Consider the following 14,774-nt stretch of genomic DNA (forward strand, 5'->3'; position numbering starts at 1 on the left):
GCTTTAGTTTTCTCTGTGTGGTTGCAGAATAGTGCAAGTTTTGTTGCAATCAACCACACTGTTGCTGACCTAAGTGGGAAAAGGCTGTTTTCCAAAGCATTTAATCTTTTTTTTAGACCCACCAGATATTGAAGGAAATATGGAATCTGCTACAGTGATTGATTTAATTCCATGGATGGAGTATGAATTCCGGATAATAGCAACAAACACTCTGGGGACAGGAGAGCCCAGCATGCCATCGCCGAGGATTAGAACTGAAGGCGCTCGTACGTAAACAGAAAATGCCAGGGTTTTTTAAATGTGTTTCTTAATGTTTACATTTTTGTTCACCAATTTTGTGATTCTAGGTTTTACCCTAAAAGAAGCAGTTTATAAGATCCAGTGTGCAGAGAATGTATTTTCAGCCACTGACTACTTCAGATTGTAGTAAGCAAGTTCCAAACTATGAAGATGTGATAGCATCAAAGAGGACAAAAAAGAAAGATCATGATATGGCAAATTTGTCTTCATTGCTGAAACAGAATCATACTGCATCTTTCAGAGATCCCCCACTGTATCTGTCAGCCAGGCTGTGTGTGTATGAGCACGTGCACACGTTTGGGAGTGTGGTTCAGGACTTCGGAAAAAACACGCATGTGTTTAACAAGGAAAATGTCCATTTGCCATTTAGATTGTATGCTAACTAAAGAATACACTGCAGGATATGTGTTCTACTGGATAATGCCAGTTTTCTGTGATTGCAGGTTTGGTTGATGTCTTCTTACATCATGTCACATATGTGATATTATCCAGCTCAATGTATTCTCTTATCAGTCTGGTTGCTCAGTGTTAATAGCTCAGAACATATTTAAGGATATTCTTCAGGCTCAGGCACATCCTTTTTATAATGAATTCTCCAAACTTAGGACTTAGATATTACTAAGATAATACATTCTGGTTTGACTGTACAGAGGAGATAACAGCAGTGTCCTAGGGGGTAATGCATCACTGCATAAAGACTGTATTCCAGGAAACCTGTATTCCACAGAGTAGCACCCACTTGCAGTCTGGATTTCTTTACCATTGTTTCCCATAGCTTGAGTTTCAAAACTAAAAATGAAAAACCAAAGTGTTGAAAACTTTTGCAATTACATCTGCTAGATCATAATTTTGATTAGATAGCATTTTCAAAATAAAATGTATTTGCATTGTAAATTTCAAAACATTCATTAAAGACAAATTTGGTCCATTAAAATTTTGTTGCTTGGGGAGAAAGAAAAGATATTGGTTAAATTATTTTGGATAAGGAAGGAAAAGCCACATAACTTTAGTATTAAAGTAAAAGATAATCACTGCCTAGAAAGTTGACTACTAGCATCATATGTTTTATGACTCAAGAGCTGCATTTGAAGGCCCAAGAGTCTACACGAGAATTCTGGTTCACAACATTTTAAAAATGCTAGAAAAGACACAGATAAGGAGAGAAATAATGGACATGGGGTAGTGGGGAGCGGGGAATAGGGGTGGTGCCCTGCAGTTTGCAGTGTGCTACATTCATGGCATTTTTTGTAGCCTCCCCAAAAATGGCATACTTTCCAGTTTTGTAGCAGGATGTACCTCTTTTGCAAGAAGTGTCTGACTCCCTGGGCACAGCACCCTGCCCTGGCAGACTGTGTGACAGTTTTTGGCAAATCATGCAAAATGGTAGTATAGTCTTCTTAGGCATCAGTCAGCACTTCTTGTCATGACAAAATAAGGTATAAATAATTTACAGATTAACTTCTACACCCAAGTGTGTTTTCTGCCAGGAGCTGGAATTTGTTATAAGCAACAGTAGGATTTGGGCTGCACAGTCAATGTCAAAGGTACTTCAGAAGCAGTATGCACAACTCTATGTACATTTTAATGTAATTCTGAAAAAGGCATATAACAAACAGAAATTCATGTCTACATATTGTAGTTATTGTTAACATTTTCTGTGTTAAACAGCAACAAACAGTGCTGTGTCTTTGTTGTACTATGTGGATGACCAATAATGTCTGTTACACTTAAAAGTTGTCAGCATTTCAATTTTGAAGTCTCTCTTCTGGTAGATAACTAATTTCAGTAACTTATTAACATGCTAAGGCTATGTGCAATATTTTTTATTTTTAATGAAACAGCTTGCTTCATCAATAAAATTTCATAGTGATTTCTTAAAATTCAGTAGATCAAGGGCTGGTTTTAATGTATTTTAGCTTCTGGGTGCATTGGAGTAATTGCCTTAGTACAGTTGTCTAAGTTAGTTATCTGGTCTTAACAGAGAGAGAAACTTGCATTTAATGATTGGGAGAATGAGGAAGATACTTTTGAAAATAATGACTTGTTAGACTTTAAACAGCCAGGGGTTTTTTCAGTTCTTTGGCAGCCTGTCTATCTTCTTTGACTACTTAAACATTCTAGCAACCCTCTGCTTCTAACATAGCTCTAAAGCTATATGTTTATAATAGATAGTGTGACTATAAGGTGAAGTAACAAACTCCAGCTTTCTCTCAAACTGTCATATGTATGTTTAGTCTTGAGCTCTACTAATTTGTTTTCAGAAAGGACAGAAATAAATTATTCAAACCATGCACTGAATTCAATTTCAATTTGAAATTTATTTTTATGTACTTTTATCCTGTCTGAGAACATTAGTTCTGCTCTGCTTTGTGTTCCTCTTCATCTGACCCTCAGAGAAGGTCTCAGCAAGCATCTTACTTACATATTGCTTGAGCACTATAACTTACAGCTTCCACTGAGCAGTGGAGAAAATGCCTGATCCCATCAGAATTTTTTTACACAAACACATTAATTTAGGTAGGGCATATAGCTCATACATGCGTATCTGAGGCATAATCAATGCCCTGTAGATAAGCTATCATGTCCTATGTTTTCAGTGGTACCCTGTATGTGTCCGTATTGAGTGACAGCAGATATATACACAGACACCACTGAGGATAGCAACAGAATCATTGCACTCAGTGCAAAGAGTCTGAGAGAAGTGACAATATAGGAATGATTTATAGTGGAGTCCTTGAAAGTATCCTGCTTTACCACCCAGCTGTGCACCAATGATAGATCAACAGATCATATTTCATTACACAGAATCAGTGTAAAATGCAATTAGTAAATTATAAAGTGCTATGCCAGTTTTGCTTAGCTACATCTACCCATCCTGAACATGACTATCAAGAAGACATGTCCTACTAATCTAGAATACAATTAGGCTATCAGTGCTTCAAAGACAGACCTATGGGTTTAACCTTACCCATGGCAAGTAAATCCATTGAAGATGGTGTAACTGATCACAGTGTGTTGAGGTAATTACACGTGCAAGTCCACGGTGCTTGAGCATACCAACATCTGAGAAAGCACAAGAACAATAGACAGTGTGCTTCTCCTAAGACTTACAAGAAATTTTCCATTCCTGGATATTCAATTAAATATTTGTAGATAATACAGGGGGAAGGAAGAATGATTGCTAGCTATGGTTATAGTTGGCACATTTCCTGAAGCAGTAGCTATACATTAGTCTTGGCAGATTGCACACCATCATTACTTTAATTGTGTGTGCCACGTGTGCTCATTGGCCTTGCAGCTGTCTGCTGCATACTTTGTAGTAATTGTTCTTGTCTCCTCTGTTTCACTAGCTCCTAATGTGGCTCCTTCTGATGTTGGAGGAGGGGGTGGAAGCAATCGGGAGCTGACAATAACATGGATGGTAAGTATTGCGCATGCAAGATGGCATGAAACCTGTACTATCTTATATCTGATCTTGCTCCTCCTGAAACCTGTGAATGGTTTGTCTCTAGGTCTTGTGAGAACATGATTTGTATATAATATGTAGTTTTTCAGACTTTTCTCATGAAAAAGTACATGAAAGTAATGAGGAAGAGAGTACCTTTGGGGTTTATGTATTGGGCATTTCTAAAATATCATCTAAAACATTCTGGAACAAAGAGATTGAAACACACACTATGATAATTAATCATTATCTGCATCATTAAAAGCAGACTTCATTTTGCTATTGAAGCAATGGTTTAGAAAACTTACCTATACTATGGATATAGGTAAAGCAAGAAGGGAAAAGAGATACCAAGGCAAGAGGAAAGCAAGTTGCAGTACAAGAGATTTATAAACAAAGCTGCATAGGCAAAAGCAGCATGAAAGAGAGAACTGAAATCTACTGCAGGGTATTTGTGGAAGCTAGGGAAAGGAAATAAAAAAAATGATTGTTGGATTCCTGTCAGAGCCTATCAGTATCCAGGAAAAACAGAAATACAGCAGCATTACCTCTGGCAAAGAAAGATGGTTGTGTTATGCTTGAGAAAATTACCAAGTTTGCTTTCTTTTGACCTCTCTGTTCACTGTTGCAAGGCTGTGAGATACATATGGCACATTATGCCATTTTGTCTTCTGGGGAATTGTTGTTTCATATGTAGCAGCTGAATTGCCTCTAGGAAGAGTGCTTTTCTTGGGGGAAGTAATGTAAAGATGTCATAAGTCCAATTGCATGTATGTTGTATAGGGATTCTCCTTATGAATATGCAGTTTTTCATCCATATGCATATTTCCTTCTTTTTGTACTTAGGATTGATCATATATCTGTGGAAGTTCTCCACTATGACAGAAATAGCCAGCCATATCTTTGAGTTATCAGATTCGTGCTTTCCTGGCTGAGGTTTTTTGGGGGTTTGGTGGTTTTTTTGTTTCTCAACTGAGTGCAAAATATTTATTCAGTCTTCCTAAGTATTTTAACAATGAAGACAAGATTTATAAGTTTCTGAAAAAAGAGGTCTACAGTTCTGTTACAATATGTTGGAAAGGTTGTGTTTTAGTTCCCCTAATAATAGATTAGGAAGTAAATGTGTTCTTATTGGCTTAATTCTGGTCTCTTTATTTTTGAAGAGCAAAATAACACATGCAGTGGGCAGATGCAGAAGACCTAGATTATTTTACTTCACATCTAAAAACTTTTAACAATCTACAGAGCTGCTTCTTGCATTGTATGTGAAGACTGGTACTCATGGCATTTCCAATACAGTGATAACTTGGCTGTGACCAAACTAAACAAAGAAAATATAACCAGGAGAAAGAATAGTGACTAGTGCAAGACCAGAAGTACAAGACCAGTTTAGTATTTTGTTTAGACCCAGGCAGATTTATATTCTCATTATTTGTCTTACCTAATGTTATGCTTTTCACATCTGTTCTGGGTAGCTCCTCCAGAGAGATAAATTAAGCATGGCTTCAGGTATTTATTTCCCAAGAATCTTCTATCCTATGTCTAGCAAGGGTTTTTAAATAGAGACTGTAGATTCACCGAGTCTGACAGACAACAATATATCTATCTGTAAGGCTAAGAAAAAAATACATATTGATTCCCCCAAATGTGTTGACATTTGCATATGCTACTCTAAATAGTCCTTAATTAAGAAGAGAAGAACAAAATGTATGGCGGGTTCACATGTTGCTGCCAACCCCTTCTCAGCTTCTTCTATGATTCATAAGCCCAGGTTGAATGAGACAGCCAGAGATGCAATCAAAGCTCTTCCAAGACTTGTTTTGAAAGAGGAACTGAGAAGGAGAGCTAGGAGTGGCATGCCCATTCTTCCTTATTTTTCCCCATTTGTGTTTCCCATTTTCTTTTACAAGGTTTACAGTGGATTCTACAAACTATTCAGCTACTTATTATGTGCTGCCATTGGAGAGAAAGCTGCTTTCAAATTTCATATAAGACCTTTCAGAGTATAATTTTTATGTGCCATTCCTGGCTTTCTAAAGTTTTCTCTGGCTGAAAATTGTTCTGAGGCTAGGGCCTCATCCAGTCTGCTTACTTTGGCATATGAGATCAAATTCTGGTTTATTTTAAGCAGCTAGTTACACTGATAGATTCAGAAGATCAGCTACATGGAAGTTTCATAAAACCTTGCTCAGAATATCTCCACACATGTTGGCTGAAGTGCTGCAGTAGTGGGCAAACACCTGTGGAGAATAGTTACTCTGTGTGTCACTGCTCCAAGACCTTTGCCTCAAGATAAGCTATTTCATCTCTGTGAGGTTTCCATTAGGGAAAAAGCTGATGCAGAAAGCTTATTTTCAAAGGATGCTTCTGGTCAGCCTCCTGATGCGCAGATGAATGATGTGATTTTGGCTGGTTGGGTGCAGTGTCTAATAGTTAGTAACAGCTCTATGGACTGAGAAGGGATCATTGAAGGTAGAGTGTTGGTAAAAGAAGAAAAATCCATTATGGCAGATTGTCTTCCTTAATTTTGTATTTTCCAGTATTCCTAGGTATAGGAAATTAGCTATAGTTTTAAGAAATACTTTGGATAGGTACCTTTAATGCCTGTACTGAAAGTAGGAGTCATTTCATTAAAGGATTTGCCAGTTATAAGCTAGATAGTCTAAATCAGCATCTGGATCCCCTCCATCATCAGTGAAAAGTGGTAGGATGAGTCTTTCTTTGAATGTATCCGTCTTTCTTTGTCAGCTGCCTAGGTGACAAACTTTCAGTAAATTCATATAATTTAGGCCAGCCATGTAGATTTTCTCTTCACTGTGATTCTCTTGCAGGAATATCAATCTCCACACGTACATGGACCTCTATACTGGCATAATATGTCTGTGTTGCACATCTGCTGTGCTGCATTCCTTAGGTCTTTTTTTGCTAGCTGCAGCTGTTCTATTACACAATTATTCTTGGTTTCTTTCTGTGGGAGATAATATGATGTGTGTTGCACTGAGTTCAGATGAGGAAAAAGTTCCTAAAGTGTTTTCCTAGCAAATACACTAATACTACAGATCTAACAGGGCCTATTTTTAAAGGGGGTGGAAGCAAACCATTCAAAGAAATCAGGATGAAATGGAGGTTTAGTTCAGTGGGTTTGCAATATAAATATCAATGCTTCCTGCATTATTTATATTTCATTCTAGACCTAGCTGTTTAGCAAAAATTAACATGGTTTTTTTGTCTCTTCAGCCTTTGTCAAGAGAATACCACTATGGCAATAACTTTGGTTATATAGTGGCCTTCAAGCCATTTGGTGAGAAAGAATGGAGAAGAGTAACAGTTACTAATCCTGAAATTGGCCGATATGTCCACAAGGATGAATCAATGCCACCTTCAACTCAGTATCAAGTAAAAGTGAAAGCTTTTAATAACAAAGGGGATGGGCCATTCAGTCTCACTGCTGTCATTTATTCAGCCCAAGATGGTGAGTAAATGTTCCAAATGAGTTTTACACTGTAGGTCCATATCAGCACTACCAACATCAGTAGAACCTGGTCCTTGACACTGCTTAGTATAGCAGGATACATTTTCAGCAGGGAAGTTGTGCATTGCCAGCACAAAACACTTGTTCTGAACAGCCAACTCCCACTTTCTGCTTTCTGCGTGATGCAGAGCACTTGGTGGTACTTGCTGGCAATAAGCAAGTACCACCAAATAAGCAGGATGCAAGATTCTTCACACAGCTTGTTAAAAGATTTAAGAATATCGAAAAAAATTCTTCTCTTCAAAGTGGTTGCCTAAAACATTTAGATCTTTATTCAGCAATGTCTCTCTGATCTTAATACATGTATTTGACATATGCTTAATTTTCTTCTTTTTAACAGACCACACTAAAGCCTAGTATTTTAGTAGATCGGTATCAGAATTTAGCCCAAAATTGTGAAGGAATGATAGTTCAATTGTATCTAGTTACATTTCCAGTGGGTTTAGAGTCTCATATGAATTATCCCTGTTACACACTTTATTCTGGTTTGCATGTTATAGCTATCAAGTGAGTAAATTAATAGAAACCTCTTTCACATTCCATTAAAATATTTTTCTTCATTCTTACTCTAATTGTTTCACATGCTGTGATCTTTAGCATTGAAGTTTAAATGACATGTCCAAACTTAAAAGGAGAGAGAAAGTATTGGAAGAAAGTTTACTTTAAATCAAAATAAATATATACACCATCTTTAATTGTGTTATCATCACTCAAGCCTGTTCTAAAAAATGCAGTTTATTAATTTTTCCAAGAAACCCAAAGGACTGCTAGTATTTTTCTTTCTGTAGAGCAAAATCTCCACAAAGTCAGCAGATGTGGACCAAAGAGCCAAGAGGAGGATATGATAACAGGGCCACATTCTCACACTTCCCATTCTGTTCTGTACTCTGTGTACTTTAGGGAAGATTTATGTTCATGGTTCCCATTAGCACTAATGGGAACTTTGCTCACAAATCGGCCACACACAGAGAAAAGAGAGGAGTCCTCAGTACAAGCTGGCTGATGGGGATAATACTAATCTTTTTTTCTCAGGAAAGCACACCTTAGCAAATCATCTTCAACAGCTGCTGCAACAACACAGAGGGGTTTTTTTTGCAATTGTATGAGTGTGTTAGTAAATAGCTACGGTGTAGTGAAAACCATATCAGTCAAATTACACTTAAGTATCCATCCCTCCTCAGAGACTTTATCAGCAACTGACTGATAAGCTTCCACGTGTTTATGTTAGGATTATCCATACCACCTCAGGATTGGCAAGTGTGTTTGTATGGTCTCCAAGTTCAGGGACATGGTAGAGCCTAGTAGCTCAAAAAGAGGAAAAACAAATGTGCAGTAGTGCCAGCTTCCAGATAAAGGGGTCACTTGAGTGGCTGCTGATGTTCTAACACAGACTTTAGCAAAGTCCAGATACCTGATAAAAAACATTTGGGATTAAATGATGCCCGATGCAGACTGCAAAAGAAATAGAAGCTCAGTGAACTTTAATTTCAAGCACAAGAGTACAAACCTTTACCAGTAGTGCTCACAGCTCCTCTGTGGAGCTGTGACCCTGAATACTGCCTATATCCAATCCAGGAACTTCAGGGCAGGTTAGAGGGAATTTTTCCAAGAGATGTAAAGGAAGTTAATCTGAAGAGCATTGAAGAGAGAGTTGTCTCCTGGCATCAGGACATGAACAAATCACTTCCATACCTTGGAGCATGCTTACTGGCTGCCAACCTGAACTCTGTATAGTTTTGCTTAAGAGATAATTGTGTGATGACCAATATATTTTCAGTGAAGAGAATATATTGTGATGACCACATGATTTCTCTTTTTATGGGTAGAAATAGTGAATTAGAAGGCTGGAGGAAACCAGCTGATGCCACCTTTCTGGCTTGGGAGAGGCTGCAAAATATTTATAGAACATAAATGTCAAATAGGGATGTAAATTATTTGCAGGTCATAAACAAGCATGAGCAGATGAAATATTCAAAGAGTCTTCTATCAGCAAAAGCCCTGGCAGCTGAAAGTTTTCAGTATGAAATTTTTTGCGAAGTTCTGTAATGGATACAGTAGAGAAGAATCTGAAAGTGATTTGGGAATAGATTAGATGATCACAACTATTCCACCTGTACTTCTGTACCTTTGACTCAGCAGGTGATATTATTACTGTGAAACAACAAAACTTCTCAAAGGTATTAGGGAAATCTTAAAGCAATATGGTCATGCAATATTCCATGCAGACGTGTATAAATATCCATATACACATAAATATAGTGACAGCTTTTCCACTAAGTTGTGTATTCTATTATAGATCTGCATTTCTCTAGTTGTAACTCTAGGCATTGTTATTCCCTTCAGTGACTAGGGAATTTCTGTGTTCCCACAGAATAAGCCAAGTTCCATGTCTGACAACTGCTAGTCATATCTGCCATTGCTAGTCGTGAGTAATGATTGCTAGTAATGAGTGCACAGGCCTCTTGCTTATCTAAATTCCTGTCATTGTGAAAACAATTTTGCAATAATGTATAATTTTTTAATTAGACATTTGCATTATTAACAGCCATTGAAAGACAATTACAAAAGGTAACTTTGCATATAAGATTATTTTGTTACCTAGGATACTTTTCATGAGAGATGTTAGTGATTTTTTTCTTAACAGTGGCTGTTTTGATGCATAGTTGACTGGATGCCCAGTTGGAAGATTAGGTGTATGAAAGCTTTCCTCAGCTAGGGCTGCCATGCCTGTCTGTTGCAACTTGTTTCAAAAGGTTCACGACAGAGAACTGTTGTTAACTTGGAAAACTTTATCTTTTACAGACATTGCTAAGTTTATGCCTTTCTTTATTCCTTACCTCATTTAAAATTCAAGCAGCAGTGAAATGAAAGTAGACTGTAATATTCTAAGCCCTGGATAAAGGTCTTTCACATTAGGATGGTCTGTACTCTGTTGTCTGCTGTTCAGAAGTAAGAATGCAAACAAAATCAACTTTATGATGTATGCCTTACTGAGAGGTGCTTTGGGTTATTTCATGCCTATGTTCAAGTTTGTATGTGCCACTGGAGATCTGTGTATCTAATATCTGCTCTCACAAAAAAATTTGTATTATTAGGACTAAGTGACATACATGAGTATTTGTGTGTAACTAACTTTAAAAATCTCATGTATATAATATGTGAGCTGCTGTCCCATTTAGTAAAATATCACTTGATGCTTCAAAGGCTTTATCAAAGGCTGTTTTCAGTTTACACAAATTTCAGCATGAAATCTGTTGAAGCGTAAAAATACGTAGTCTGAGCCAAGTAACAGGATCATTGCTTTGTTTTTACAGAGTCATTTTCCTTACAGATCATCACTGGACTTGAAATTTACTCAAGAAAAACCAGATTAAAAACTAACACTTAGCTCAGTGATGTCAGAAAAATTACATAAAATACTGAAAATAATATAGATTACTGAAGTGAGGAGAATCCCTGTAAACAAGTATAACATTACCACAGGATCAGATTGAATGTTTAACATATGTTTAATCTTCCAGCTCCAACTGAAATACCTACAGATGTGAGTGTAAAAGTTTTGTCATCTTCTGAGATGTCTGTTTCTTGGCACCATGTTTCTGATAAATCTGTGGAGGGATATCAGGTGAGTTTAGTAGTGATACTGTCAATCCATTTATTAATTTACTGTCAGTAGTTATAGCCAACAATAATTCCTACTCTGGCATTCCATCTCTTAGGGTTCATTTCTCTTTAGTTAGCATGTTCCATGCAGATTTTGCATCTTGAGAAACAGATTATTTTTGGTATTATGTACTTCATTACCAAAATAGGTTAAGAAATGTATGTTTGCACTTTTCAACTAACAAAAGGCACCATTATTTCATGAAAGAATATTGTCTCTTCCATGTAAATGAATGCCTATCTATAACTTCTTAAAACATATTGTAATTAAATTTTGGATGTAATTTCCCACACATGCAAAATTTTAACTAACTCTGGCCCACTTAAATTACCAGCAGTTATTAACATATTTCACCCACAAACCCTGTAGTAAGTGGGACTGCTTGACAAATGTCAAAATCCAGTATAACAGACACACTGCAGTTGTGCAAGACAGTGATGTTTTCTTGATGGTTTCTATTCTCTGCATGAAAAAGAGCTTCAGGGCATGTTCCATCTGGTCCATCTCAATGGTATTACTGGTGAAAATTGTTGTTGACCTTCTTCAGAGGTGACAAGAACCACAGGTTGGGTGCAGTGAGAAAAGGTCATGTAGTACTCTAGCAGGGAAGTCTTAACATCATCCATGCACAGTGGATGCTGCCAAACTCTGCAGTGCAGAGTCTGCTTACTTTGGCTGCAGCCCAAAATAGGGGTTTGGGTCTTTAGTTCGTTAGTGACTTACCTTGGGATTTAGGTTTTCAGCTACTTGAAGATATCCTCTATGTTCCAAAATAAGGACATACAAATGAGTAGCGATCTCATGGAATATATTTTTTAATTAAAATCTATTCATAAGTAAGTAATACTTGGGGTTTTTTTTTATTTCCTGATTTCTGTTTCTGTTTCCATGAAATTTATGTAAAACTTTTGTGATACCGTAACAAGAATAGTGTCCCATGTACAGGTTGATTTTATACAATACAGACATAAAGTCTTAAAATTACAAGCAGAGGGCACTGGGATTTGAAATTAAGACACTAGTATCAGTGGTAACTCCTAATTTACTAAGGCAGCCCACTGGTTTAGCGTCTCATAGGGATTTTGCAGTTAGAATAGGATGGACAAATTGATGGTCATAGCTGAGATCTGTGAGCTGAGCCGGGACAGCCCTGTAGCAGCATTGCACTCCCAGGCTGGACAGTCTGCCCAGAAACTGGAGCCTTCACATGCAGAACACACACTGGGCAGGCACACACAGGGAATGGGGGAGTGGCAACTGATGGAGAGTGGCAGCTGCTCTCTCTGGTGGATAGAACAGTAATAAGTAGTGCTGGTAGAGGCTGGGATTACAGCTGTGATAGACCATGAAGATGGATGTTCAGAGCTGTAGTAGGGAATAGGGTAGTAAAGCAGGAGGAAGTAAAATAAATGTGGAAAGAACATGGTAGGAGAACGTGCCCATAGCCAACCCATGTTTGGCCTTTTTTTTTCAATTTTACCTTATTTGACATAAAGGCATCTGAGTTGTGTCAGGGCACATCAGGGGAAGAAGGGAGGAAAGAGGATTTAGCAGGAAAGACCAGGATGAATGGAACAGTCAATAGAAAAAAAAAAAAAAAGAAAAAAAATGAGAAAGAAATGTGGGCGATCTTTGAGCTGAAAAAAGAATAACTGTTAGAAAGGTGGGATATCCTGGGTATGGACCTTTTGCTACATGGACTATGGATATTTGGGGTGTGGCCTTGTTTTGATAGCTGTAGTGTAATTTCATCCACCTATTCATGGAGAAATATACTTTCACAAATCCAGCATGAGCTGACTGGCTTGTACATGTACAGCGAGGAGCTACATTAGAATGTAAATTTCTTCCTTTTTTTTCCCCCTATTTTTCTAAGACAATCTTCTGATTATCAGGACTATGTAAAAGATTCCATCTGGATAGACAATAAACAGACTGATAGTCCCAAATTACTGTCCCACAATTCTCAATAAGGCATTAATTCTGAGATATTTTTCCCCAGGACAATCACCAGTCTCACTCTAGTAGAAGGGGAGGCAGCAAAAGGAAAGTGCATACTTCTTCACTGAGAATAAAAAGAAAGACTTGTGTTCCTGAAGATCAGAACTCCCATAAGTCCTAAAGGAGCCATAGGACAGGGCAAAAATAGACAGGGTTATTCAGGAAGGTTAAGGCTGCAGATAGCATTTGTGAAATTGCAATAAAAGTTATGGTGGAAGGAGTATTCAAAATGCATTATAAAATTCTAGTGACTATCTCTGGAAGGCTCTGTGTCTATTTGCATTGATAAATAGTTCCTTTTAAATTACTGCTCAGGTGTAACAGGTTAATAGAAACCATCATTCACCAGCACCTTCTCAGTTTCCTTTTGGGCTGTATTATTTCTTGAAAATTGCACAATTGACTTTTGAATGCTAGAGTTTAAGAGGTGGGAGTGCCCTGAGCAAAGAACCTGAGGTATTTCACCTGTGACACAATGCTTCTCACACCAGGAGGAGTCAGATTTTCCTGACAGTAATGCATACTGTCAGGATGACTGCCCCCATGGTGATGAGTGTGAGATGATACATTTTGCCATTACAGAGGAGTATCCTCAGCTCACACTTAAAGAAGAGATAAAGTATGAAAACTATCTCCATCCATATAGAGAATTTAAGATTGATGAGTTCTCACAATAGACTGCTAACAGCCACATCTCTGCAGTGCATGCAGCACCAGTGACACTATTCTTATTTCGCATTGCTTCTGTGCAATAGATGTAGGTTTATTTTACTAAGCAAATTTATCACTACTCACCACCATTGTCACTTCTAGACTGAAATAGTCCAATAGCATTCTTTCTCAGTATGAGTAAAGTATATTTTTGTGTCAGTCATATGTAGAACCTTCAAGAATATGGAAGCTTTTGTTTCATGATACTTACAAAAACAGTTTCAGTATACTGAAGTTTGAATAGAGGAGAAGAACATGAGATAGAGGAGAAGACCATCAGGTTTTTCCCTGATTTTAGCACAGAGGTCTGCACTTATTCATAAGGCATTCCTTTGCACAAATCACAATTGGCTTATTTCCCACAAAAACTCAAGAGCTTGGTTGAAATCCCCTTCTGTATCGTCTGGGAATTCATTGCCTATGGATTACGCTAACAAAGTAAATGCAGAGCACCAGGAATAAGAAGGCTGTCTGGGGCTACTGTATAAGCTCTTTGGAAAAAAGAGAGAGGGGCTACTCAGTAGAGTGGGGAAATATGACCCCTTGAAGCAATGTGGCATTTAATTCCAGAGGCAAGAAAGAAATTTCCAAAATTGTTTTGAATGTTTTGAATTATTTAAAAATAAGTTGAGAAATGTACAGATGGTATAAAGAAGACAGTCGTTTTCTTAGCTCTCAGGGAAGTACTAATTTTTTTTTCTTTTCCATAAGTTGTCACAATGGTCCAAATACATAAATATGGCTGTGTATTAGAGAAGAACTTTCTGTGTTCATGACATATGCCCACGCAGTATAGGAGCAAAGCCCACAACATTGCAGCCAAGAACTACTGTATTTGGGATTTAAATTTTATTTAATTTTAAAATTTTATTACTTCTGTCTGAAATGTAGTATGTTCTTGGTGAAGAAATTTGCATTTTCATTCATTGTTCTTGCTTGTCTTGTTTGATGTTCTATGTTACTCTTGTATTACACCATTAGCCTCCCTGAACTGTAAATGAACATTAAGATTGTTAGAAGCTTTGCAAGGCAGAGGAATGCAAAGGCTTCCAGAATATGCCACATGATTAATAAAAGCTTCATATAAAGTGGGTTTTCTATCTTTAGGTAAAACTGTTACT

At 37.4% G+C, this 14,774-nt stretch overlaps 1 protein-coding gene across 1 annotated transcript in view; it reads left to right on the plus strand.

Moving 5' to 3' along the window:
* Positions 1–14,774, plus strand: part of CNTN1 (contactin 1) — a 69,585-nt gene that overhangs the window by 37,261 nt on the left and 17,550 nt on the right. The window contains exons 15-18 of the mRNA XM_084205926.1: positions 117–266; positions 3,651–3,721; positions 6,983–7,217; positions 10,799–10,902. Of these exons, the coding sequence (XP_084062052.1) occupies positions 117–266; positions 3,651–3,721; positions 6,983–7,217; positions 10,799–10,902 (560 nt within the window). The remainder of the gene's footprint in view (positions 1–116; positions 267–3,650; positions 3,722–6,982; positions 7,218–10,798; positions 10,903–14,774) is intronic.

This window comes from Fringilla coelebs (assembly GCF_963513975.1).
Source record: "Fringilla coelebs genome assembly, chromosome: 5".
In the NCBI taxonomy this organism is placed as follows: domain Eukaryota; kingdom Metazoa; phylum Chordata; class Aves; order Passeriformes; family Fringillidae; genus Fringilla; species Fringilla coelebs.